Source organism: Salmo salar, chromosome 16, assembly GCF_965601325.2.
Source record: "Salmo salar chromosome 16, fSalSal1, whole genome shotgun sequence".
Classification (NCBI taxonomy): Eukaryota; Metazoa; Chordata; class Actinopteri; order Salmoniformes; family Salmonidae; genus Salmo; species Salmo salar.
In genome coordinates, this window is record NC_138306.1 from 54,922,248 (window position 1) to 54,948,225 (window position 25,978).

A 25,978-nucleotide genomic window follows, 5' to 3' on the forward strand; every position below is an offset into this window, starting at 1 on the left:
TTCTTACGCGAAACAAGGACAAACATCCCATTAAACGAATCTAATGAGAAGTAGAGAAAACACTGGAGTATGGGGTCAATACAAGGAGCCATGTAAAGGTATAGGGGAGAGGAGGAGAGGTGGAGAGGTGGAGGGATAGACCGACAAGGCAAGGCGCGAGCAAGACGGGAGAACGGGAGGGGGACGACAGAACAAAATGGATGAAAACTTCAGTAAAACTTACATATCCGTCATCATAAGGACTCATAGAGTAATATCCCTTCGTGGACAGACAATCACACAGAAACATACACACACACACACACACATAAAAAAAAGAAGCAGTTGAATTGAAGAAGTCATAAACACACAAGCTAACAGATACACTAGGCCAGTTCAAACCAAAATGAAGAAGCACATCTGGGATGTGGTCAGGACAACATTGAATGTGAGGAAACGGATCTATTGGTTTTGATGTACTGTATAAGTCCATTTCAATGATATGAGAATAGAGGGTATCATCAGAGCACATCAGCCAGACCTTCAAACATAGGACAAACTGTTTTTTTTTCCAGAAACACAACAATAGTCTAGTGGACCTTAGAGGAACACATACACATGTGATGTACCCTGTGTATGTCGTGCAGATACATACAGTACACTACCACGCAGACCCTACGTTGACAAGTGGAGTGACAGAGCCTTTGGCTGCAGTGGGTACAGTACCTTTTGGGGTTGAGTCAACGGAATGAGTCATTCTGTTAAAACCTCTCAACGACAAGGCACTTTCGTATCAACCTTCTGCATCAGTACAGCACACTACGTAAAGTTATAGTATATCGTGGCAACCTTCTGCATCAGTACAGCACGCTACGTAAAGTTATAGTATATCGTGGCAACCTTCTGCATCAGTACAGCACGCTACGTAAAGTTATAGTATATCGTGGCAACCTTCTGCATCAGTACAGCACGCTACGTAAAGTTATAGTATATCGTGTAAAGGATGTTACCATCTCGCTCAGATTTTAGACTCAAGCTGTGGGGTGTGCCTGTGTGTGTTCTGTTTGGGGGTGACGTCCTTGAGAAACTTGGAATAAGTCTCAGACTGAGGAGTGCCGCTGTATTAACAGCAAACTGGACAGCTTAGAGTTGTTATGAAAATGTAACAAACAAAGTCAAGTTAATGCACTGGAAATACAGTATTATATAATTGGGTTCTAACTTTCCTACTTGGTTAACCTTTAGTCCTACCAACGTGAGGCTAAAGAAATATAATGTATTGCTACATAATGCTATGTCACATGTAAAAAAAAAAAAAGAATCTAATTTTGTTGGTCACATACACGTGTTTAGCAGATGTTATTGCGGGTGTAGAGAAATGCATTGGAGAGTCATTCACTCAGGAGAAAGTGGAGAGGCTATACCGTAGAAAGTACACTACCTTTCCCATAATTGTTTCTTCTTCTACTAAAATGAGCGCTCTACAGTGCTCATGGGAAATTGAGTGTTTCCTCATCAGTGAAGGGTGGTGTGTGTTGTCACTCACAGTGCCAGGCCTGGTGAAGTCGATGCTCTGCGCCGCACTCTGCCTCAACTGGCTACTGAAGAGACGCACGCACACACTCTGGAGGTATTCCGGGGAGATCTGCAAAACACAACAGCATCAGAACATCCCAACTGAGCTCTGAGAGGAGTGTGTGGGGAGGAGGGAGGAAAGGAAGTATGTTGTGAATGTAGCATACATCAGTCATCACGTGGCTCAGTTGGTAGAGCATGGTGTGTGCAACGCCAGGGTTGTGGGTTCGATTCCCATGGGGGCCAGTACAAAAGAAAAAATGCATGAAATTAAATGTATGCATTCATTATTGTAAGTCGCTCTGGATAAGAGCGTCTGCTAAATGACTAAAATGTAAAATGATGTATGATGGTGCTATTATACTGTTTGTGTGTGTTTGGTTTTACTATCCTTGTGGGGAACAAAGACCTCACAAGGATAGCAAAACAAGGAAAATTCAGACAAATGGAGACATTTTGATGGTCCCCACAAGGAAAAAGGCTATTTTAGGGTTAGGTTTAGGAGTTAGGGTTGGTGGTTAAGGGTTATGGAAAATATAATTTTGAATGGGAATCAATTGTTTGGTCTCAACAAGGATTGTAAAACAAGGAAAATTCGGACAAGTGGGGACATTTCGCCAGTCCCTCAAAACAGGGGCCAATCAGGGGTTGCGTGTTGAGTCCCCTCCTGTACTCCCTGTTCACCCACGACTCCAACACCATCATTAAGTTTGCTGATGACACAACGATGGTTGGCCGGATCACTAACGACGATGAGACAACCTTTAGGGAGGAGGTCAGTGAGACGTGGCGGTGTGATGCCAGCACAACAACTACTCCCTCAACGTAAGCAAAGACAAAGGAGCTGATCGTGGACTACAGGAAACGGATGGTCTACCCATATCCACATCGACGGGGGCTGTAGTGGAGCAGATCGAGAGCTTCAAGTTCCTCGGTGTCTAAATCACTAAGGAATTATGTGTGTGTGTGTTCACTGTTTCAAAGGGTTTGTTGTATCTGTAGTGTAGATAACAGTCTGTTGGCTATCATGCAACTCCTTGTCATGCTAAACAGGCAAACAAACTAGGCTTCGCCCCCCCCAGTTCAAATCGAATCAAAGGTGATTTTTTGCGCACACAGATTTTCAGATGTTATCACAGGTGTAGCTAAATGCTTGTGTTTCTAGCTCCAACAGTGAGTGCAGTAATATCTAGCGATACAATAATACACACATAATCCCAAAAAGTAAAAAACAAGAAATGAAGAAATATCAGAACGAGCAATGTCAGCGTCCGTTATATATATATATATATATATATATATATATATATATATATATATATATATATATATATATATATATACTGAGTATACAAAACATTAAGAATACCTGCTCTTTCCATGACATAGACTGACCAGGTGAATCCAGGTGAAAGCTATGATCCCTTATTGATGTTACTTGTTAAATCCTTTCAATCAGTGTAGATGAAAGGGAGGAGACAGGATAAAGAAGGAATTTTAAGCAACTCAATATTAAGAAGGCGTTCTTAATGTTTTGTACACTCAGTGTATAAATGGTGTGTATGGACAGTATGTGACTAGAAAAGATGTGTACAGCAGTAGTTATATAGGATGAGCCATGACTAGAATACAGTATAAAGTGGGTAAAACAGTATGTAAACATTGTCGACAGATCTGGGACCAGGCTAATGTAACTGTACATGTTAGGCCCTACCATTTTCCCACTGACTGTAGCCTCCAGAGAGTCCACCAGCTCGGCAGTGACTCCTATCAGGTTGTGGTGGTCGGCCTGCATCTTATTGAACCTCCTCATGTAGCTGCTGGTCCTCTTCTCTGCTTCGGCCAGCTGCAGCTGCAGCTGCTGTATGGTGTCTGTAAACACATACAGTACACACACACACACACACACACACACACACACACACACACACACACACACACACACACACACACACACACACACACACACACACACACACACAAATAGAATCAAACAGTCACACACATAAGCCCACAAACATCTAGCAATTATTTTAGTTCCATAGCAGTAGAATGACTAGAATGGGATTCACAGGAAGTACAGCAGCAAGTCAGTAATAACCTATGTCTGTGTTAGCCAATCAATAATCAGAAGAAGATCTCAATCACCCTGTTAACCAGAAAGTTAATAAGCTAGCTAGCTAGTTCAGTGAGCTAGCTAACACTGTATAAACCATCGGTGGAAAATAAAATGCAAACTGGTTGAATATAGTAAAGTGTACATCTAAATTTAGTAAGCACACACTTAAGTTATAACTAGGCTTAGTTTGAACTTTCACATAGCTAGTGCAATCGGCCCAGGGTTCAATTTGCGGTTTATCAACAGTCAATTTTGCTGACATTACAAAAATGTGAATGCAAATTCCATATTACCATGGCAATTCAGCATCAGTTGATAACAATCCAAATTACCCTGGCAACTGTACTGCCTGACATGCATTTAGGTTACAGTATTGACTAATACATTTGCAGTATCAGTATGTGTCCGTCATTGGCTCTAACCTTCAATATTGAGATGTCTGTATACCACGTTTACTGAAGGATAAGTCACAACACAAGGAATCATTGTAAGTATGATGACTCATGGGGCTCATTCAGCACAGTCTACAGTAGTTATTTTGTCAAGTGAAAGAATTCCACAGACTTGTTTAGATAGTGAAAGGTATGAAAGGCCATCTGATGTAAAAAAACTGGAGAAGACTGGAGAAGGACAATGACGGAAATAGAATGACAATAGAATGGAAAACATAAATTATATTTCTATGGGGACAATCACCTTTGGTATTCCTTCCGCCATCCTTCTGCGTAATGCCCCGGTTAAAGAAACAATACACAATCATATTCATATTCGGTATCGCTTGCCATGCGGCAGCAGAGATAACAGATTACTGAGACATTTTCAAAATATGCAAAGGATATCCTGCATCATTCTATCTGACAGGTGTTTGTCTTTCCAATTGAAATGACGGCCGCATTTCAATGTTTGTTAAAGGTATGCATCACCAGCAGAAAAAGGGAGAAAGTTGTTTCAAGTCAACATTGGTTGGTCAACACTACCAGTATTAATGTCCATCAGACTGGAACAGTGGAGTGGAGGAACTCCCATGCAGACAGTAAACAAGCCTTGTCGTCTTGCCTGTTGGGTAAAGGCTGAGCTCCATAAATATTACGATAATATTATAATCCTGAAGGATTTTCAAGGCGGGGCGGATAAGGTTTAATGACGTGAATGGACGAGAAAGGAAAATCTATCCATTGTGTTTTCATACGAAAGCTACAATTGTTCTGATGTCATCGCCCTATCCAATTCTCTCACCAGTTGCCCTTACACCATTACAAGGGTCAGAGGCGGAATCAGATGGTTGTTGTTACACTCGAACATAGCCCGGCTTTCACAATATCAAAATCGGTTTTATTCCCCTGCCTAACGCTTGGGGAGGTTGCTGGATAGTATACAGTCGAGTGATTGCCTGAACCTTAACCATCACTTTAGTGGCTGAAAGAAAAGCTTTTTATTGGAGTCTTGAATACGCGTCACAGATGAGAACAAGAGTTAGCTGTATTTGGAGTGGCTTGAATCAGAGAGTCATTCTCAGATTTTGTTCCCCACTCACTGATTTTTCTTTCTTTTTTTTTTTGAGTCCTTTGTCTGTCTAGAATACGCTACAGGACTTTCACTTAGCATTCACTGACGCCTCAAAAGTTTCTAAGCCATCTCTGTAACTAAGGATGGTAAAAGCATTCTTTGAATACAGAGAACCTTAGGAAACTGGCCACTGGCTACTTTGGCAGGGTGAGAATAGAGCGTTACTACTTGTTGGTTAACACCTCAGTCCCTCTGTTTAGGAAACTAAGTACAATATCCTGATATTGGTCGTTTGAGACTGAAATAAATTGTTGTTGTGCACTGACTGTAAATAATCTATTCTCAGACTATGAGGAGTCGAAAGAGTCGAACGAAAGTTAGTTGTCAAATTTTGCCATTTAAAAAAACTGACACACAGGCATTTTTCCACCTCTTACGCGAAGGTTGGTAATTTAGCTGTCTAACATCAGCTCGCATCAGCATGTACTGAAGCCATGCCATTTACATTTAGGGGAATTTTATAAGGGGAAAGATTTGCTTTAAGATTTTAAATATTATTCATTTCCATGTCGGCTCTATGCCCGGAAAAGCCCTTGTCCGGAGCAAAGAATCCCAACTTCAAACTCAAAAGTGTTTTCAAAAGTGTTTAAAATTCAAAAAAACGAATGATTATTAACTGGAAAATGATCTTATGTAGTATGTTGCAATAGCCCTCTCTGACTTGAAAGAATATTTCACTGAAAACTGGGATTCCTAAAAAGAAAAATATAACGTGTATGGAAATTTGGTGAAAAAATGGGTTGGGTTGGAAAAAATGCCTGCACCCATTAGCTCTCCTGGGAGGATGGTTGACCACCCTTGATGTAAAACATTTCAAACAAATACATTTTATGCCTTTTTAAATAATTTGCTCATTCAATATTTCAAAGATCAAGTGGCAATGGCAGGCTGCAAATATTTGTATTCAGCTGAAGGAAGCACACACATCTTCATGAAATGTACCTTTTCCAGATCAGTCATATTTATCTTAGCTACCTTGGAAGTGTTTACTTTGTATGCTGACTAGAATCTATTGAGTTGCAATGTCCCATATATTGGATGCCTAAATCAACTGGAAGTATTGCATCTAAAAAAAACACGTTTTTACTCCAAATTATCTTAAAGAAAGGCTACATCTAATATTTTATCCCAAAAATACAGTTCGCAATTCACAAATTATTATTAAGATTCACAAATTATTATTTAGATTCACATGATTCGATTCATTGCATTTCCCCTTCACTGAAATCCAGATAGCTAATGTTCTGGAAGCTACAAAATCTGGACCCCTATAAATCAGCTGGGCTAGACAATCTGGACCCTCTCTTTCTAAAATTATCCGCCGCAATTGTTGCAACCCCTATTACTAGCTTGTTCAACCTCTCTTTCGTATTGTCAGAGATCCCTAAAGATTGGAAAGCTGCCACGGTCAAAGGGGGAGACACTCTAGACCCAAACTGTTACAGACGTACATCTATCCTACCCTGCCTTTCAAAAGTCTTCGAAAGCCAAGTTAATAAACAGATCACCGAACATTTCGAATCCCACCGTACCTTCTCCGCTGTGCAATCTGGTTTCCGAGCTGGTCATGGGTGCCCCTCAGCCACGCTCAAGGTCCTAAATGATATCATAACCGCCATCGATAAAAGACAGTACTGTGCAGCCGTCTTCATCGACCTGGCCAAGGCTTTCGACTCTGTCAATCACCGCATTCTTATCGGCAGAATCAACAGCCTTGGTTTCTCTAATGACTGCCTCGCCTCGTTCACCAACTACTTCCCAGATAGAGTTCAGTGTGTCAAATCGGAGGGCCTGTTGTCTGGACCTCTGGCAGTCTCTATGGGGGTGCTACAGGGTTCAATTCTCAGGTCGACTCTTTTCTCTGTATACATCAATGATGTCGCTCTTGCTGCTGGTGATTCTCTGATCCACCTCTACGCAGACGACACCATTCTGTATACTTCTGGCCCTTCTTTAGACACTGTTAACTAACCTCCAGACAGGCTTCAATGCCGTACAACACTCCTTCCTTTGGCTCCAACTGCTCTTAAATGCAAGTAAAACTAAATGCATGCTCTTCAACCGATCGCTGTCCGCACCCGCCCGCCCGTCCAGCATCACTACTCTGGATTGTTCTGACTTAGAATATGTGGACAACTACAAATACCTAGGTGTCTGGTTAGACTGTAAACTCTCCTTCCAGACTCACATTAAGCATCTCGAATCCAAAATTAAATCTAGAATCGGCTTCCTATTTCGTAACAAAGCATCCTTTACTCATGCTGCCAAACATACCCTCATAAAACTGACCATCCTACTTGACTTTCACGATGTCATTTACAAAATAGCCTCCAACAGTCTACTCAGCAAACTGGATGTAGTCTATCACAGTGCCATCCGTTTTGTCACCAATGCCCCATATACTACCCACCACTGCGACCTGTATGCTCTTGTTAGCTGGCCCTCACTTCATATTCGTTGCCAAACCCACTGGCTCCAGGTCATCTATAAGTCTTTGCTAGGTAAAACCCCGCCTTATCTCAGCTCACTGGTCAACATAGCAGCAACCACCCGTATCATGCGCTCCAGCAGGTATACTTCACTGGTCACACCCAAAGCCAACTCCTCCTTTGGCCGCATTTCCTTCCAGTTTTCTGCTGCCAATGACTGGAACGAATTGCAAAAATCACTGAAGCTGGAGTCTTATATCTCTCTCACTAACTTCAAGCATCAGATGTCAGAGCAGCTTACCGATCATTGTACCTGTACATAGCCCATCTGTAAATAGCCCATCCAACTACCTCATTCCCATTTTGTTATTTATTTTTTGCTCCTTTGCACCCCAATATCTCTACTTGCACATTCATCGTCTGCAGATCAATCACTCCAGAGTTTAATTGCTAAATTGTAGTTATGTTGCCACTATGGCCTATTTATTGCCTTACCTCCCTAATCTTACTTAATTTGCACACACTGTATATAGACTTTTCTATTGTATTATTGACTGTACGTTTGTTTATTCCATGTGTAACTCTGTGTTGTTGTTTGTGTCACACTGCTTTGCTTTATCTTGGCCAGGTCGCAGTTGTAAATGACAACTTGTTCTCAACTAGCCTACCTGGTTAAATAAAGGTGAAATAAATAAAAAAATAATAAAAAAATAGCAAATGAACTGAATCCCAACTAATACAATGTCGAAGTGGATCGTTAGTTTCATCTCCCCAAACATATATAGCTTAAATTAATAAAATGAATCCTTAAAAAAAAAGGGAATAAACTTTGTATGGGCTTATTTCGCAAGTGTCGGGGAAAGGTTTTTAGAGACATTACGAAAATATGAATTCACATCCCCTTTCCCAGATTGGAGATGCCAGCCCTCGCCTATAGGCCTACTGTTTCTAATGTAGATAAGACAGCTTCATGGTATCAAAACATTGCATTTTAAAGAGAGAGCATTGCGCCTTTTTTTGAACATATTCCCGCTATTTATCCAGACACCAAAAAAGCTGAACAGATGAACACATTTTGATTTGCATTGCAATTATGATCCCAATAGTAAGTCTAACTCTACATCTATTGCAGCCTACTCTTAAAGAACAGATATGGATAACATGGGTTCATTGTAGGCTTATCAAAACATGCCGCCGCCGTCGAGTCACCGACACACGTATCAGCGAGCGGGCATATCACACATCTCGCTGACTTTTTGGGGATTTTTTTATTTATTTTTTAAATCGTCCAGATTTGAGAATTTTGGAAGACAATCCTGAGACCAAAAATCTGAACAAATAAACACATATTTGATTTGTTGGAGGGGGGGAATTGCATTGAAACAAATGTTTTATTTCCAAAGATTTCCTGCCCGTAAGGTGCCACTATTATATTTATTTATTTTTATTTAACCTTTATTTAACTAGGCAAGTCAGTTAAGAACAAATTCTTATTTACAGTGACAGCCTACCGGGGAACAGTGCCTTGTTCAGGGGCAGAACGACAGAGTTTTACCTTGTCAGCTCGGGGGATTCGATCCAGCTACTGGCCCAACACTCTAACCACTAGGCTACCTGCCGCCTCACTAGTGTATATAGGTTTTATTATATGATATTATGCTGTGAACGTATGTTGTAAACGTTTTTTTTTTTTATGCTGCTCAGATTGACCTTCCTGGTGTGACCTCAGCTTAACTGAATATGGGTCACATTTAACGATTCTTGTCAAAAGGATACATATAACGACAGAAGCCTTGGAGTGTTGGACACTTTCAGTGTCACAGTCAGGAACTTCTCCAACTCTTGCTTCATCTCTGGAATCCAGGAATCCTGATAACAACATACCATAGCAAAACATGGGCAGTTAGTGAAGTACAGCATATTCATTCATTCATTTATGTGCCCAATCAGCTAATGTTGATATGACATGTATAGTGAGTACGTTCAGGGACAATGGTGTCACCTGGAAGAGATCTCTGAAGGAGGGGTGCACCATGGGGTTGGGCACGAAGGGGAGGGCGTAGTAGGGTAGGAACTCAGTGGTCTGACTGAGTGCTGCCCCTCGCGTCTCCAGGTAGTTCTTGAAGTGGGTGATCCTCACCTCAAAGTCCGCTCGGTCCTGTGGGAGAAACACATTCAAAACGAAATTATTGATTGAATTTATTTGGTAATTAAAAGTAGTGGGCTGCTCCAGCTGGAGACAACATTGCTAAGAGTATTGGACTATTGATTTGGGACGGTAGTACTCTTGTTGTATACAGGCTCTGTATGTATTGATATGGGACGGCAGTACTCTTGTTGTATACAGGCTCTGTATGTATTGATATGGGACGGTAGTACTCTTGTTGTATACAGGCTCTGTATGTATTGATATGGGACGGTAGTACTCTTGTTGTATACAGGCTCTGTATGTATTGATATGGGACGGTAGTACTCTTGTTGTATACAGGCTCTGTATGTATTGATATGGGACGGTAGTACTCTTGTTGTATACAGGCTCTGTATGTATTGATATGGGACGGTAGTACTCTTGTTGTATACAGGCTCTGTATGTATTGATATGGGACGGTAGTACTCTTGTTGTATACAGGCTCTGTATGTATTGATTTGGGAGGGGAGTACTACCATATCACTGTTGTATACAGTGCATGCGGAAAGTATTCAGACCCCTTCCCTCATCAAATCTACACACAATAACCCATAATGACAAAGCAAAAAACGTTTTTTCCAAAATGTTGCAAATGTATTAAAAATAAAAAACGGAAATATCACATTTACATAAGTATTCAGACCCTTTACTCAGTACTTTGTTGAAGCACCTTTTGCAGTGATTACAGCCTCGAGTCTTCTTGGGTATGACACTGCAAGCTTGGCACACCTGTATTTGGGGAGTGCTTCCCATTCCTCTCTGCAGATCCTCTCAAGCTCTGTCAGGTTATTTTCAGGTCTCTCCAGAGATGTTAGATCGGGTTCAAGTCAGGGCACTGGCTGGGCCACTCAACGACAGAAACTTGTCCCGAAGCCACTCCTGCGTTGTCTTGGCTGTGTGCTTAGGGTCGTTGTCCTGTTGGAAGGTGAACCTTCGCCACAGTCTGAGGTCCTGAGTGCCCTGGAGCAGGTTTTCATCAAGAATCTCTCTGTACTTTGCTCCATTCATCTTTCCCTCAATTCTGACTAGTCTCAGTCCCTGCCGCTGAAAAACATCCCCACAGCATGATGCTGCCACCACCATGCTTCACCGGAGGGATAGTGCCAAGTTCCCTCCAGACGTGACGCTTGGCATTCAGGCCAAAGAGTTCAATCTTGGTTTCATCAGACCAGCAAATATTGTTTCTCATGGTCAGAGTCATTTAGGTGCCTTTTGGCAAACTCCAAGCGGACTTCCGTCTGGCCACTCTACCATAAAGGCTTGAATGGTGGAGTTCTGCAGAGATGGTTGTCCTTCTGGAAGTTTTTCTCATCTCCACAGAGGAACTCTGGAGCTCTGTCATAGTGACCATCGGGTTCTTGGTCACCTCCCTGACCAAGGCCATTCTCCCCTGATTGCTCAGTTTGCCAGCTCTAGGAAGAGTCTTGGTGGTTCCAAAGTTCTTCCATTTAAGAATGATGGAGGTCACTGTGTTCTTGGGGACCTTCAATGCTGCAGAAATGTTTTGGTACCCTTCCCCAGATCTGTGCCCCGACACAATCCTGTCTCGGAGCTCTATGGACAATTAATTTACCTCATGGCTTGGTTTTTGCTCTGACATGCACTGTCAACTTTGAGACCTTATATAGAGAGCTGTGTGCCTTTCCAAATCATGTGCAATCAATTGAATTTACCATAAGTGAATTCCAAAGTTGGAGAAACATTTCAGGGAAGATAAATGGCAACAGGATGCACCTGAGCTCAATTTCGAGTCTCATAGCAAAGGGTCTAAATACTTTAATACTTTAATACATTTGGATAAATGTCTAAAAACCTGTTTTCGCTTTATCATAATGGGGTATTGTGTGTAGATTGATGAGGGAAAAAAATATTTAATCCATTTGAGAATAAGGCTGTAACATAACAAAATGTGGAAAAGGGGAAGGAGTCTGAATACTTTCCAGATGCACTGTATAGGCTGTGTATGCATTGATATGTTTATGAACTGTATTGTATTAACAACTTACGTTTTTTAAACACGTGACCAAATGAATTTACTCTGATGGGATAATACAAAGTGAATCTAATCTTATCTATGGTGCACAACTTTCACAAATGCTATAGATTATAGGTTATACAATTGCACTGGATAGGACCACCATTTTGATTTACTGGGAACCAAGGAGTGGTGAAGAGAACTTCACCAAACTAACCAGTGTGAATGGCTTGTTGCTAAGGAAAGGCTGCATGGTGCAGCGAGGCCATCTGTTGGCTGATGGTGATTTGATCCATTTTTTTTGTATGCTATTTTCTCACCACAGAGATGAGGGAGCTGATATGCAAAAGTACACAAAGCCAGGCTTGTGCTAAAAAAGAGCAACACTTAGCCTATAAGTCTGATATAAGAGGTACAACGTTGAGACAGAAAACGGAATACACCACACCTGGGTTCAAATAGTTATTTCAAGGTGTGCTCGATTGAGCTTGCCTTGTGCAGTGGTTCTCAAGCAGGAGTACTCGGCCTATCCACAGCAGGTATTTAAGAAGGACTCATGAGACAATAAGCCTAGTGGTAAAATGCACATGAGGATGTACATCAGGGGTACTACGGGCAAAGCAAAATGTCATTGGTGGTACAGTAACCGAACAAGGTTGATAACCAAAAAGGGCAAAACTGCTCATCTTGCATTCCATAATCAGGTTTAATTTCACACTCAAAGTATTTGAAAGAAAACAAATACTATTTGAACCTGGGTCTGGAACTCATACTAAAACAGAATTAGAGCTTGTGTAGCTTCTAACATATTTTTTTGAATTGCACATCCAACAGAGTGATCCAGTTAGTGGTAGTACTTCAGAATAAGGAGAGGAATATTATACATACATGTCTGCCCAAGTGGATTTTCAGGGGGAAGATGGTGAAGTGGACATGAAGGTAAAACTCCAGTTTCTGGGCATGAGGGTCACAGTCCCTGACCTCCAAAGGGACAAACTCTGTCCACAGCTCGAAGAACACCTTGAAGTCGCCGTCATCAAATGAGCTCAACAGGTCCTTCTGTAGGGAATCAGGAGTTTGTTAGTACCATTCAAATAGAACCTATCATCTTCGTCAAGGAATTTTGGAATGTGTCCTTTAGAACTTCAACGTCTGTGGTTAGTATACTATTTGGGGTATCTATGACGGATATCTGTCATTTCCAGCAATGGCCATAGAATGCAGCTTTATTTGTTTAATTGTTTTATTTTTTTAAATCAACCATTTACCTGGATAATCAGCGTTTTCGAGTCCCGAAGACTGTTGCCTCTGGGCTTTGGAACAACTTTCCCCTTGTTTTTACACTCCTTCTCAAAGTGATGAACTGTCTCTTCAAATTCACCATACTTCAAATACTGGTCAAGAAAAAAAAAGAGAGAAGTTATAGTTTTCAATTCAGATTAAAACAACAAACACTACCTACTTTTATCCAAATACTACACAATTGCATGTAGTGACTGAGACTGAGTCGATTACAGTTAGACTGGTCCCAGACGGGCTACATAGAATGACACTGGTGCCGCATCGCTGCATGGTTAGCAACATTAAGCACATTTGACTTGACACATATGTGTTCGCAATGAGATGTCTTAAACCCTTGGATTTCACATACCAATGAGATGTGTTAATAAACCTTTGATTTCCCATACCCTTCATAATATACTCTTTCCAATGAGATGCCGTAGCCCTTTACAATCATACTCGTATACGGGTTGTAAAATGGCAGATTTGGGCACTGATAAACGCCTAAATTGCAACACAGTTGCTTTACAGTAACATGCTATACATGACATCAGAGCTCTGGAACTGTGCTTCAGTGTTTTGACTGACAGCCGTTCTGAACTTGAGCACCGCACAACGAGAAGTTGCCCCCATCACTCCTGCTGATTGGGCAACTATTGAACATTTTCGTGTTGTCTGAGTGACGGGGAAATGCTGGAAATTAAAGAGGACTCGATGTATTTTGAAAGATGAGATGTTGCAGATTATAATAAATACCGCTTTGATGTCATACAAACCAGCCAAATACATGTGAGTCCAAATGTGCACTTCACATTTCCAAATCATAAAACTCATGTCATATACAGAGTCAACGTTTATGATCTCTATGTTTGATGTACAGTTACAAGACGACAGCTATGGAACCCTGACCTGTTCACCGGATGTGCTACCTTGTCCTGGACCTGCTGTTTTCGACTCTCTCTCTACCGCACCTGCTGTCGAACTCTGAATGATCAGCTATGAAAAGCCAACTGACATTTACTCCTGAGGTGCTGACCTGCTGCACCCTCTACAACCACTGTGATTATTATTATTTGACCCTGCTGGTCATCTATGAATATTTGAACATCTTGGCCATGTTCTGTTATAATCTCCACCCGGTACAGCCAGAAGAGGACTGGCCACCCCTCAGAGCCTGGTTCCTCTCTAGGTTTCTTACTATGTTCCTGCCTTTCTAGGGAGTTTTTCCTAGCCACCGTGTTTCTACATCTGCATTGCTTGCTGTTTGGGGTTTTAGACTGGGTTTCTGTATAGCACTTTGTGAAATCAGCTGATGTAAAAAGGGCTTCATAAATAAATTTGATTGATGATTGAATTTGATTGACATGTCGTCATACCCTGGGTTGTTCTGAACAGAATGAGCCTGTGTTTGTCTATTGTGAAAAGAAATTGCCACGGCATATGCACCTGAATGTACTCAGGACTCCTTTCTACGCACACCAAAATTACTGTTTGCCTGAAATTAATTGTGAAAGCCTGACGCTGTAATATCGTATTTTATAACTTAGCTAGTCATGTTGGCAATTGCACAAGCTGTCAAAAGACCCAGATTGTGATTTATAAAGGCCATTTTTGGATTGACTAAACAACAACAGTAATTGTGTGATGGCGGGGATGCAGGGTTGTGTTCCATACAAAACAACTACAAGTGTGCTTGCTCTAGTTCCTCAACGGCATCGCTAGAAGACTCTTCTTTGAGTGACAAAAGTGCATTGAAATGACTTCGGAACTGTGCACACTTTGGAGAGGTGTGTGTCCACTTGGAGACACCAGTTAGTCCTCTCACTAGAACTCTTGGAATTATTTTCTCTTATGTTGCGCCTACCCCACATTTTCCAGGAATATTCTTATCGTGTTACTGAATGTGTCCAGGGTATTTTCCTATTTCGGAGAAAAAAAAATGTATGAAATGTATGCATTCACTACTGTAAGTCGCTCTGGATAAGAGCGTCTGCTAAATTACTAAAATGTAATGTAAAATGTTATCAACAAATGCAGAAAAAAGTACAGTAAATGTAAAATGCATATAAAATCAACATTGTAATGTTTGGATTAAGTCCTGTGTCAGGTGAACTGTTTTGTCCTCACCTTTGGTCTAATCATTTTCACAGAATCTCCTAACTGTTCCCCTTCAATTGCTACCATGGTTATGCATATGCTTTCATATTTTTCTGTAAGAAATATTTCAATTTAGAATCGAAATTTACAGAATGGGTACCTGGAGGAAGATGGGGGAAAGTCGTGCTTTTTCAATTTCAGTCAAGGGGAGGGTTTAGTATTTTTTTTTTAATCTAGTCCATTGAAGGATCATGTAATTTTCAGTATTTCTCAGTGTTTTAGAATTTTTAGAATGAGTTGCTTATTAGGCTATACATTGATGTGTACCCGATGCCGCCCCTCATCTCTGATTCTCTGCTGGGCGCGCAATATCAAATGCACCTATAGTCAATGCTTTGAGAAGCTCAGAGCAAAGTTATATTTCTAAGATAACAGCTGGAACGTTTGTAAATAAAACTAGGCTGCATTACACACTGCAATGGATACTCCAACCCTGAGCCCTGGTCTGCTCTGCTCTTGTTGATCAAACACCTTTTCCATGTGCTGCCTAACCAAAGCTGTGCTGTGTAGGCCTACAGTGGCAGTTCAGGAGGAGAGTCCAAGGCTTCTACCGAATTTCTTATTTATATCTTGCGTGCCAACTAGCCAATAACCTATGTTCTGTTTAGTTTGAGAAGAAGAGTGCGAAGATGAGAAGGAGGACCGGAGGTCAACTTTGATAGCCTGCCACTACTATAATTGATTTTCATAAAAATAATGTTTCTTGCCCCATGATGTATTGACCCTACAATAAGAAAGATTCAAGTAACTTACACTGTGTTTCAGCAGCCGCAGCACAATCAATCGGAAAAATGTACACCTCACGGTGCTGAAAGTAGGCAAACTCGAGTAGGCATAAGTCATAGCAACGAACTTCCTTTTAATTACAGTTTACTAACAACAAGAGGGATTTATGTTGGAACCTATTTCTTCTTATTTAATAAATAAGAGGTAGGCCTACCTGTTTGACAGACATTAGGCTATAGGCTGCGATAGCCATAGATTTCTCGGCCAGTTCCTCCAACCACCACGCACTCTTTAAGTAGTCTACCTCTGTGTCAGTGAAGGGCTGTTCAGTTAAAACCAAGACTCGAATTGAAGGGGTATGAGAGGGTATGCCATAGGTCTACCTTTTCTTAAAGAAAATGGCAAAAAGCACAGGCCTACCCTTTGTTAGCTTAATATTTTGAAGAAAATAAAAGGGATCTGATTTATGTAAAAAGTGACTTATAACAGTGCTTGGGTTGGCAATGCTTTATGCTACAAACAAATTGTAAAATACCCGGGAAAGACGTGACTCTGACGCATATGAGGATATCATTGTTTCATTTCTTTGACATTCAGAGGCTGAGCTTCAACCTTCTATAGCTGAGGAGACAAAAAAAAAGTGCTTTGCCTGGGAAGTAATCTATTTCTGTCACTATCAATTGATTGATTAAGGTATTCACTTTCTGCACAATAGAAGATGTTTAATCCCAGACAGCTTTCAGGGAAACACTTGTGACCTTTTCTCGTTGGGTTAAGCCACGGAAGACGAGTAGCCAGCAGTTAAAGCTTACATTTTTTCTGCGTCGGAAGGCCTACTCTGTCTGGGGTAGAAAGGTAGGCCTAACTTTTCAACGTACCATGTTCAGCTTCCTAATGACAGCTCAGATGTAATTATTTGCCAACACTTTTGTTGCAAACAAGACACACTGATTTGGCATTGGAGAATTATGATAAGAAAACACAGGCCTTTCTTTCTGAATATTCTTTTCCTGTAAATTTGGTAATTTGTGGGGTACTAAAAAGGATTATGCTAATATGTAGAATTGCTTGACATTTTTATAAAATTCAATGTTTTCCTCTGACCTGCAAATACAATGATAGATTCATGCAATTATTTTACTATGAAGGAGATCTGTCCACCCCTATCTACTCTTGTGTGAGGTGGTCTGTGAACCCACAACCTTCTGGCCCGCAGCCCTCTATGCTATCAAAATTCCTGAGTTGCCATGTAATGCTTACAGGAAGAAGAACAGTTTCTAAAACTGCATATCTAAGGCTCTGGTCTGTCCAAGAAGTGAGGTTAAACGATCGAGGGGGGGGGGGTCACTTGTTTATTTTCAAGGTAAAATATATTTTGCTGAAGGGAGGGCCATCCATTTTCATTTCAGAGATGTCCGATTTTCTCCATGTAATCCTTATTATAAATAAAGTTCATAGCCCTATCCATATAGGCCAATTCCCGCGAGTGTAAAAGTTAATATACCGTTCCTTTCACATACCTCCTTGATCATCCCGAGAAGATCAGCTTCATTGGCCAAGATGTCCCCCATCTCCTTTATCTCCCCGGAACTCATGTGAAGTTGTAAACACTGGCTAAAAGACACGGAAAGCATGCACTGGTTTCTCTGCTCATGACTTCACAATGTGAGTGTGAAATCCCAACAATACTGCCATTTCTGGAATCGAGGCTATGTATGGATGGTTTTCAACACTGACATAATTGACACAGCAGGCAGGCACACTTAGCTTATTAGCTAAGGAGCTAGGTAGCTAAGTTACATAAGGCAGCTCAGAACTGGTGACTATATAGTTAGCTAGTTAACGTTACTGGTACTAACTACACAAGTCAAAGCTAGCTACTAGCTAGCTACACAAGACATAACTTGCCCTTCCCATCCATAGCTAGTTGTAACGTTAGTTGTTTATCGGCATTTACCTGACCTAGCTAGCTAACGATAGCTAATCATCCAAACATGTTGTAAAGTTATATAGCACGCACAACCTTACCTTTTTCACATTGCAGTCTACTTCGAAATATGAATTAATATTAAACCTTTAAATAGATGTATCTTTATTTATATGTTGACTAAGTGCAAGGTTATGCATAAAAACAAGACAGACAGCTAGCTAACACATTAGCTAGCAACCAGACTAGGAAGACGCCTAGAATCCCTAGCAACCGAACTGTTGTGAAACTATGGCTGGAAAGTGGAGACAGATGACGTAAATGTCCTAAACAGCAGGGTATATGCTATTCTGAATCCTAAGGGACGTCCCTACCCAATTTTGAAGATTTAAAATGGTAAGGTTTTATGGTTAAGTAGTTGTTAGGGTTAGGGTTTAGCGGTAGGGATGTCCCAAAAATCCCGGATAGCACTGACCAGAAAATTAATAGGCAAAGAATATGGTTTTGGGATAAACACAGGAAATAATGTCTGAAGTTACAGGTTTAGGAGATTGTATACGTTTTGTTCGATAAGATAATATCAGTCAGTTAACTTGACCTTTATGAATTATGAATCCTTTAAGTGCTTAAAAGTTCACAAAAAGTGAAGTTAGCTGATGAAGATTATCTAGAACAAAACGTATAAAATCTCCTAAAGCTGTGTTTACCACAGACCTTATTTTTTTGCAATTATCCAAGAAAACTGACAAAAAACATTCATTTCCCCAAAGGTTTTTTTAATTTTTTTTAATTTCACCTTTATTTAACTAGGTAGGCTAGTTGAGAACAAGTTCTCATTTGCAACTGCGACCTGGCCAAGATAAAGCATAGCAATTCTACACATACAACAACACAGAATTACACATGGAATAAACAAAACATACAGTAGGCCAAAAGAAAACAAAAAGTCTATATACAGTGAGTGCAAATGAGGTAAGTTAAGGCAATAAATAGGCCATGGTGGCGAAGTAATTACAATATAGCAATTAAAACACTGGAATGGTAGATGTGCAGAAGATTAATGTGCAAGTAGAGATACTGGGGTGCAAAGGAGCAAGATAAATAAATAAATGCAGTATGGGGATGAGGTAGGTAGATAGATGGGCTGTTTACAGATGGGCTATGTACAGGTGCAGTGAATGTTCCGGAATCAATTGCACTTGTTTTCCCGCAGTGGCGCTTGGCCTGATTTCAGAGGCTTTATTGCACTTTTTTTAAGCACCAGCTGCTCTGACAGCTGGTGCTTAAAGCTAGTGAGCGAGATATGAGTCTCCAGCTTCAGAGATTTTTGCAGTTCGTTCCAGTCATTGGCAGCAGAGAACTGGAAGGAAAGACAACAAAAGGAGGAATTGGCTTTGGGGGTGACCAGTGAGATATACCTGCTGGAGCGAGTGCTACGAGTGGGTGCTGCTATGGTGACCAACAAGCAATGGCAGAGTTTGTGTCTTCAAAAATACGCCATTGCTTTTGCTCCCTATATAAATAATAACAATGATAACCAAAAGAAGTTATATGTTTTGACGTATGTGATCTGTGGTGGGCCATGAACATTCAATTCAGATAGTAGTATGTGAAATCACCACAGGAGGTTGGTGGCACCTTAATTTGGGAGGACGGACTCATGGGAAAAGCTGGAGCGGAATCAGTGGAACGGTAACAAAATCATGCTTTCCATGTGTTTGATGCCATTCCATATGCTCTGTTACGGGCATTAGTATGAGCCATCCACCCCTCAGCAGCCTCCACTGGAAATCACAACGCTTTATTTAATGTTTAATCCACTGTACAACTGTTTAGGAGGCTGGGACAGCTGCAGCTGTCCTTTCTGCACAGACACTGGTGTGGGTCTTGGCCAGTTGATCAGTGAACTATTACATTCTTTTTTGTTACATTTTGAGGTTACATCTTTAGGTTGAGAAGAAGTTTAAATTATTTGGCTCAATAAATAGTTTTAGCACAGAAATTATCTTTTGGTTTTAGTTCTAATAGCTTTTGAGTCAAGTTTCACTTTCAGAGTGAAGTTGATTTGGTGCAATAATTCCCAAACAATGACTATTTGTTCAAAGATATTGTAGGAAATTTGGGGGGTAGCCCCGACTGGGACTAAAACCCGTGTACAGTGACTATCAAGCCAATACCTTAACCATTACGATAAGAGGTCCGAACCCCTTGATGAGGTTGCTATGTGTTGGGCTAAATAGCCATCACTAGGCGGCTTCCACATGGTTACGTAACCCTGCACCTTAGAGGCTGCTGCCCTATATACATAGACTTGAAATCACTGGCCACTTTAACAATGGAACACTAGTCACTTTAATAATATTTACATATTTTTGCTTTACTCATCTCATATGTATATACTGTATTCTATTCTACTGTATTTTTGGCTATGCCACTCCGACATTGCTCATCCTAATATTTATATATTCCTTAATTACATTATTTTACTTTTATGTTGTCTGTATTGTTGTGAATCGTTAGATATTACTGCACTGTTGGAGCTAGAAACACTTTGCTACACCCGCAATAACATCTGCTATACATGTGTATGTGACAAATAACATATGATTTGACAAGGTCGCTACAATATTTAAAAAAATCTCCTTTGTCAGCCCATTTCCCATCTGATCAGTGCTATCTGGCATCCTTGGGGCATCCCTACCCTAACCCCTACCCTTCTTACCTAACCCTAATCTTAACCATTTTAAATGTCAACTTCAATGTGGTAGGGTGTCCCAATGGATCAAGTGGTTGATGCACAACAACTGAAGAGTTTCTGCCTTCTCACGTGTATTTGGGTTGTATGAGATTCCCTGTGAAAGCCTTCGTGCCCAAACCCATAAATGTAAACTATTTGTGTCAAGTAGTGAGGACTGTTGAGGTGAGGACAGCTCATAATAATGGCTGGAACGGAGCAAATGGAATGGCATCAAACACACGGAAACCATATGTATTTGATACTATTCCACGCCAGCCATTACTATGAGTCCGTCCTCCCCAAGTAAGGTGCCACCAACCTCCCCGTGGTGTCAAGTGTATGTAGACGGGAGAAGTATTATATGCCAGTTGTGCCGAAATGCTGCAATTGTGGTGGTGAACATGCACCCGAATTTCTATACTATCGTTGTTTTGTTTCAATGCCCCGAACAGTAGGTGGCGGCAATACACCAATGGGTGTAGTCTGCCATAAAACTTTAAAGAAGAAGAAGAAGTAGGGCGTCCCAAGGATTCCACATAGCACAGACCCACTTCCGGGTATTGTCGGAAGTAAATAGCTAGAGTTCGAATATCGAGCACGTTTTCTCAGCGCGGCACAGTAATTAATGTTTGATTTAGGTTATTCAGCACATATTAAATTACAATTGTCCTTATTGGAACAACTATAGCTAGCGAAAAAAAACTTTAAAAAAAGGAATTATTCACTTAATCAAGGTAAGTGATTAAGTTGTTGCTGTCGCCAAGCTAACTTGCTAAATATGCCGATTTAGCTTGCTAACCAGTGATGCTTTGAGTCATATAGTTAATTTGTAAAATTAACTAGCTATAATAAAAAATTATGAAATTGGCGTCATGGGTGGACAATGCTCGCTCTAGTTAGCTACTGTAACTAGCTAGTAAAAAGTAAAAGATAATCGAAATGGTGGTCAGAAGCATTGCGACTAAACATAGCTAACAGTAACGTTAGCCTCTACGTTAACTTTGCCACGGCTGGCCATGTGAACTACAATTCAGACACGGGTTAAGCGTCAAACATCGCTAGCGAAACGGATTTTGAAACATCAGAAAGAAAATCTTTATTATAATAATTAAAAAAATATATACACGTAAGTTATACTTTTAACATAAGCACATTTGCACAGATCCATACGCTGTATGGTTAATGCCGCTTTCAAACTCTGGAAAAACTCGGTCCATTTTCTTCTAGAGCTCCGACCTGAACATCACTCACGTCATTAATTGACCTCGTATTTTTCCGTGTTCCCTGTTTTGAACGCAGCATAATTATCACAGGCTGTTTGTTACCTCTTGTCTTCTTTAAACAAGCGCTGTAACGTGGAGCTGTTGCTGTTCTTCAATAGACGCGTTAGTTTCTATGATATGGCTACCTACTAGCACAAAGTAAAGTGTAAACTGGATGGATTTTCTGTGTTTCATTGACCAGGGCACTAGACCAGAACAGACATGGCTGGGATATTGTTTGAGGACATCTTTGATGTGAAAGACATCGATCCAGATGGGATGAAATTTGACAGAGGTGAGAGTTTTGGAATAAGCTTAGGCTAGCTTTACAGCACTTCATGTCCCAAATTTGTAAATAAATCTGGCTGCATGATGTAGTAGCTATGATAATTTATTGTGGTTTGTCATTGCTTCAGTTTCTCGTCTGCACTGTGAAAGTGAGTCTTTCAAGATGGACCTCATCTTGGATGTAAACATTCAGATCTATCCTGTTGACCTTGGTAAGTGACGTGTGAATGTGTCTTGTCTAATTTCTAATAAAATCTTTTAAGTAAATGTGAACTTGATTGCCGTTGTAGTAGCCTGTTTTGTATATTTTATGCATTTCCAACTATCCCTCTAGGTGACAAGTTCAGATTGGTAATAGCCAGCACACTATATGAAGATGGAACTCCTGACGATGGGGAATATAATCCACAGGATGATCGGCCGTCCAGGTATATTATTGTGAAACTGCTGTGTTGGATATATTGGGCTACATTGATTTCCTGGATTTTTTTGTTGTTGTCTGAACCATGTTTCTCTCTGTCAGGGCGGATCAGTTTGACTATGTGATGTATGGCAAGGTATACAAGATTGAGGGTGACGAGACCTCTACGGAAGCAGCTACACGTCTGTGAGTGACAATCCAGCAGTGATGTTCAATCAAACAAGTTTTTCAATCAAACACGTTTTTTTTGTAAGAATGGGAAAGGAAAAGAATCAACTCATTAATTCATGAAATTATTATTTTCTTTCAAAAAGTTTTCTTGCGCATTCAGCTCTTGTCTGTTTTTGTCCAATGTATGCTCCTTCATTTAGACCACAGCACAATTATTAATGGTGTGTGTGTGTTTGCACGCTGTCCTTCCTCCGTCCAGCTCTGCCTATGTGTCTTACGGAGGCCTACTGATGAGGCTACAAGGTGACGCCAACAATCTGCACGGCTTTGAAGTGGACTCCCGAGTCTACCTGCTTATGAAGAAACTTGCCTTCTAGACCCCCCAGTGTGACCACAGCGGCTCCTCTGTCTACAGTACCCCCTGAACTGGAGGCTGCTACTGTACATTCTGATTCTGTATGGAAAATGTGGAGAGGATGTCCATCTTTAAAGACACTTTGAAGCAGTAGAATGTTTTAGTTTTTTTTTAATATTTAGTGACGTTAGATTCTCCAAAAGAGATGGACTTAGAGAGACCGTAAAGCAAAGTCGTGTAAATAAAGATGTTTTTTGATAATCTGTATGTGGTGTGCACTTACTGTATGTACAGAGCTAGTTTCAATGTTACTTTTTATTGTATTATACAACGTCGGGGGAATGTTCAGATAAATAATGTGTAGAACAGACATGTCTCTGATATGTTATAATCGCTTTCTCAGTTGTTCTTCCTCGTGGATCTTTCATTACTTCTTTCTCAACGCATTGGGGAAGTTCCATGGTCTCTCCCTTTTGACCATGTCCTCCAATGCATTTTGAGGATGAGGCACAAGGAAAGACGATTGAGAAAGCCGTGAAGCAGGGATCATCAACTAGATTCAGCTTTGGGCCGATTTAAAAAAAAAAAAAAAAAAGATAAATTATTACCAAAAAATTAAGCAATTTTTTTCTATAATAAATATATAACAAATATATTATTTTTGGAGTGCATTGTCAGGGGGCTGGAACATAACCTCCACATTGACTCTGTACCGGTACCCCCTGTATATAGCCTCCACATTGACTGTACTGTAACACCCTGTATATAGCCTCCACATTGACTCTGTACTGTAACACCCTGTATATCGCCTCCACATTGACTCTGTACCGGTAACACCTGGTATATAGCCTCCACATTGACTCTGTACCGGTAGCCCCTGTATATAGCCTCCACATTGACTCTGTACTGGTACCCCCTGTATATAGCCTCCACATTGACTCTGTACTGGTACCCCCTGTATATAGCCTCCACATTGACTCTGTACTGGTACCCCCTGTATATAGCCTCCACATTGACTCTGTACCGGTACCCCCTGTATATAGCCTCCACATTGACTCTGTACCGGTACCCCCTGTATATAGCCTCCACATTGACTCTGTACTGTAACACCCAGTATATAGCCTCCACATTGACTCTGTACCGTAACACCCTGTATATAGCCTCCACATTGACTCTGGACCCTAACACCCTGTATATAGCCTCCACATTGACTCTGTACCGTAACACCCTGTATATAGCCTCCACATTGACTCTGTACCGATAGCCCCGCTATTGTTATTTACTGCTGCTCCTTAATTATTAGATTTTTTTTATCTCTTACTTTTTTTTAGGTATTTTCTTAGAACTGGTTAAGGGCTTGTAAGTACAAGTCTACACCTGTTGTATTCGGTGCATGTGACAAATACAAATTTGATTTGATTTGACACACAATCCATGTCTATATTGTCTCAAGGCTTAAAAATCCTTCTTTTTAACCTGTCTCCTCCCCTTCATCTACACTGATTGAAGTGGATTTAACAAGCGACATCAATAAGGGATCATAGCTTTCACCTGGATTCCCCTGGTCACTCAGTGTGTATTATGCATGCAAATTCTTGTAAAGTTATGAATTTTGTCAGTTTTACTATTACTTATAATGTGAAAGATGGAAACCAGTACATATTGCCACCCTTGAAAATGTCATAACTTGAATTTTCCCCATATCTGTCATGTCGGCAACATGCCTGGGGGGCATAGTTTGATATTCGCTTGCATGGCAGCAAATAAATGTGGAGACTAAGCAGATTGAAATTGAATTAAATGTGCGTCTGAAAGCGGCCATGTGTGCAAACACAGCCCTCTCAGTTTCAGTCGTAATGGAAGTCACAGGACTGGGTCAACGTCAATGATGTGACCACCTGGTTTGGGAGGACAGACAGAATCAGTGTTTTTATTCCATTACTGAATAATGTCTGCATTTTCTCTCCCAGCTCCACAGATTTGGGGGGAAAAGTGTTGTCTCTTGTCAAAGACTAACTAGGCCTACTCATGTTAATTTCACCCAGAAGAATGCAAAGTGATGCCGAAACGTTGGTGGTTTTTTTTTACCCAATAAATTCCTGGGAGGTTATACATATGGAGTGTGCAACTCTCTTTGTTTCTATAGCTTCCAGTTTATTCACTGTTTGTCAGCACCTCTACACTAAATAATTTGCCAGCTCATGCTTTTTATTAGAGTTTAGACACATCACATCACATGCTCAAATGTAACTTATGTTTTGATAAAGGTTTGTTGGTTGAAACGCTTGCAATAGCAAGCAATGAAGAAATGTGAATGGAGATTTGGCAAGCACTTAAGATAAAAAATTGTTTTAAACAGTCTATAAACATGTTTTTCAGCTATTTTGTCATGCAGGTGTGACTTCCATTCATAGTGTATTTTGGTCCTAATAGGCTCCTAAGAAAACGTGATAAAATCACTGTTTGCCAAAATGGGAAAAGTCTGAATATGAGTGGATATATATTTTAGGATAATATTATATAAAGCCGTTGCTTTTATTATTATTACGCCAGTGTTTCCCAAACTCGATCCTGGGGACCCCAAGTGGTGCACGTTTTGGTTTTTAGCCCCAGCACTGAACCGCTGATTCAAATTAAGCTTGATGATTACTTGATGATTTGAATCAGCTGTGTAGTGCTACGGCAAAAAACAAAACGATCGAGTTTGGGAAACACTGTATTAGGCTATTATTAATAGTTATTGTAGCCATTCAGTTAAAGTGTATTCAGGCATATTATTAATATTATTTCCACACAGAAATCTAACATATTTGTTGAAAAAT

General features: G+C 40.5%; 2 protein-coding genes across 3 annotated transcripts in view; one reads left to right on the plus strand and one right to left on the minus strand.

The window, feature by feature from the left end:
- armc9 (armadillo repeat containing 9) overlaps positions 1-18,220 on the minus strand; it is a 97,230-nt gene extending 79,010 nt beyond the window's left edge. The window contains exons 1-10 of one of the 2 annotated variants that reach the window (XM_014149853.2): positions 18,024-18,220; positions 17,516-17,609; positions 13,100-13,225; positions 12,720-12,890; positions 9,671-9,826; positions 9,445-9,537; positions 4,370-4,394; positions 3,269-3,426; positions 1,526-1,624; positions 224-259 (exon numbers count right to left, since the gene is read on the minus strand). In XM_014149853.2, coding sequence (XP_014005328.1) covers positions 224-259; positions 1,526-1,624; positions 3,269-3,426; positions 4,370-4,394; positions 9,445-9,537; positions 9,671-9,826; positions 12,720-12,890; positions 13,100-13,225; positions 17,516-17,590 — 939 coding nt within the window. In that variant the 5' untranslated portion in view covers positions 17,591-17,609; positions 18,024-18,220. The remainder of the gene's footprint in view (positions 1-223; positions 260-1,525; positions 1,625-3,268; positions 3,427-4,369; positions 4,395-9,444; positions 9,538-9,670; positions 9,827-12,719; positions 12,891-13,099; positions 13,226-17,515; positions 17,610-18,023) is intronic. The other variant, XM_014149854.2, reaches the window with a different exon arrangement.
- A 3,009-nt stretch (positions 18,221-21,229) lies between these two features.
- On the plus strand, positions 21,230-23,733 carry polr2h (RNA polymerase II, I and III subunit H). The gene is given in 6 exon segments (NM_001146652.1): positions 21,230-21,393; positions 22,124-22,216; positions 22,338-22,421; positions 22,544-22,637; positions 22,733-22,816; positions 23,061-23,733. Coding segments are annotated over 5 exon segments (453 nt in total). The 5' UTR covers positions 21,230-21,393; positions 22,124-22,143; the 3' UTR covers positions 23,179-23,733.
- The last annotated feature ends 2,245 nt before the right edge of the window (positions 23,734-25,978 follow it).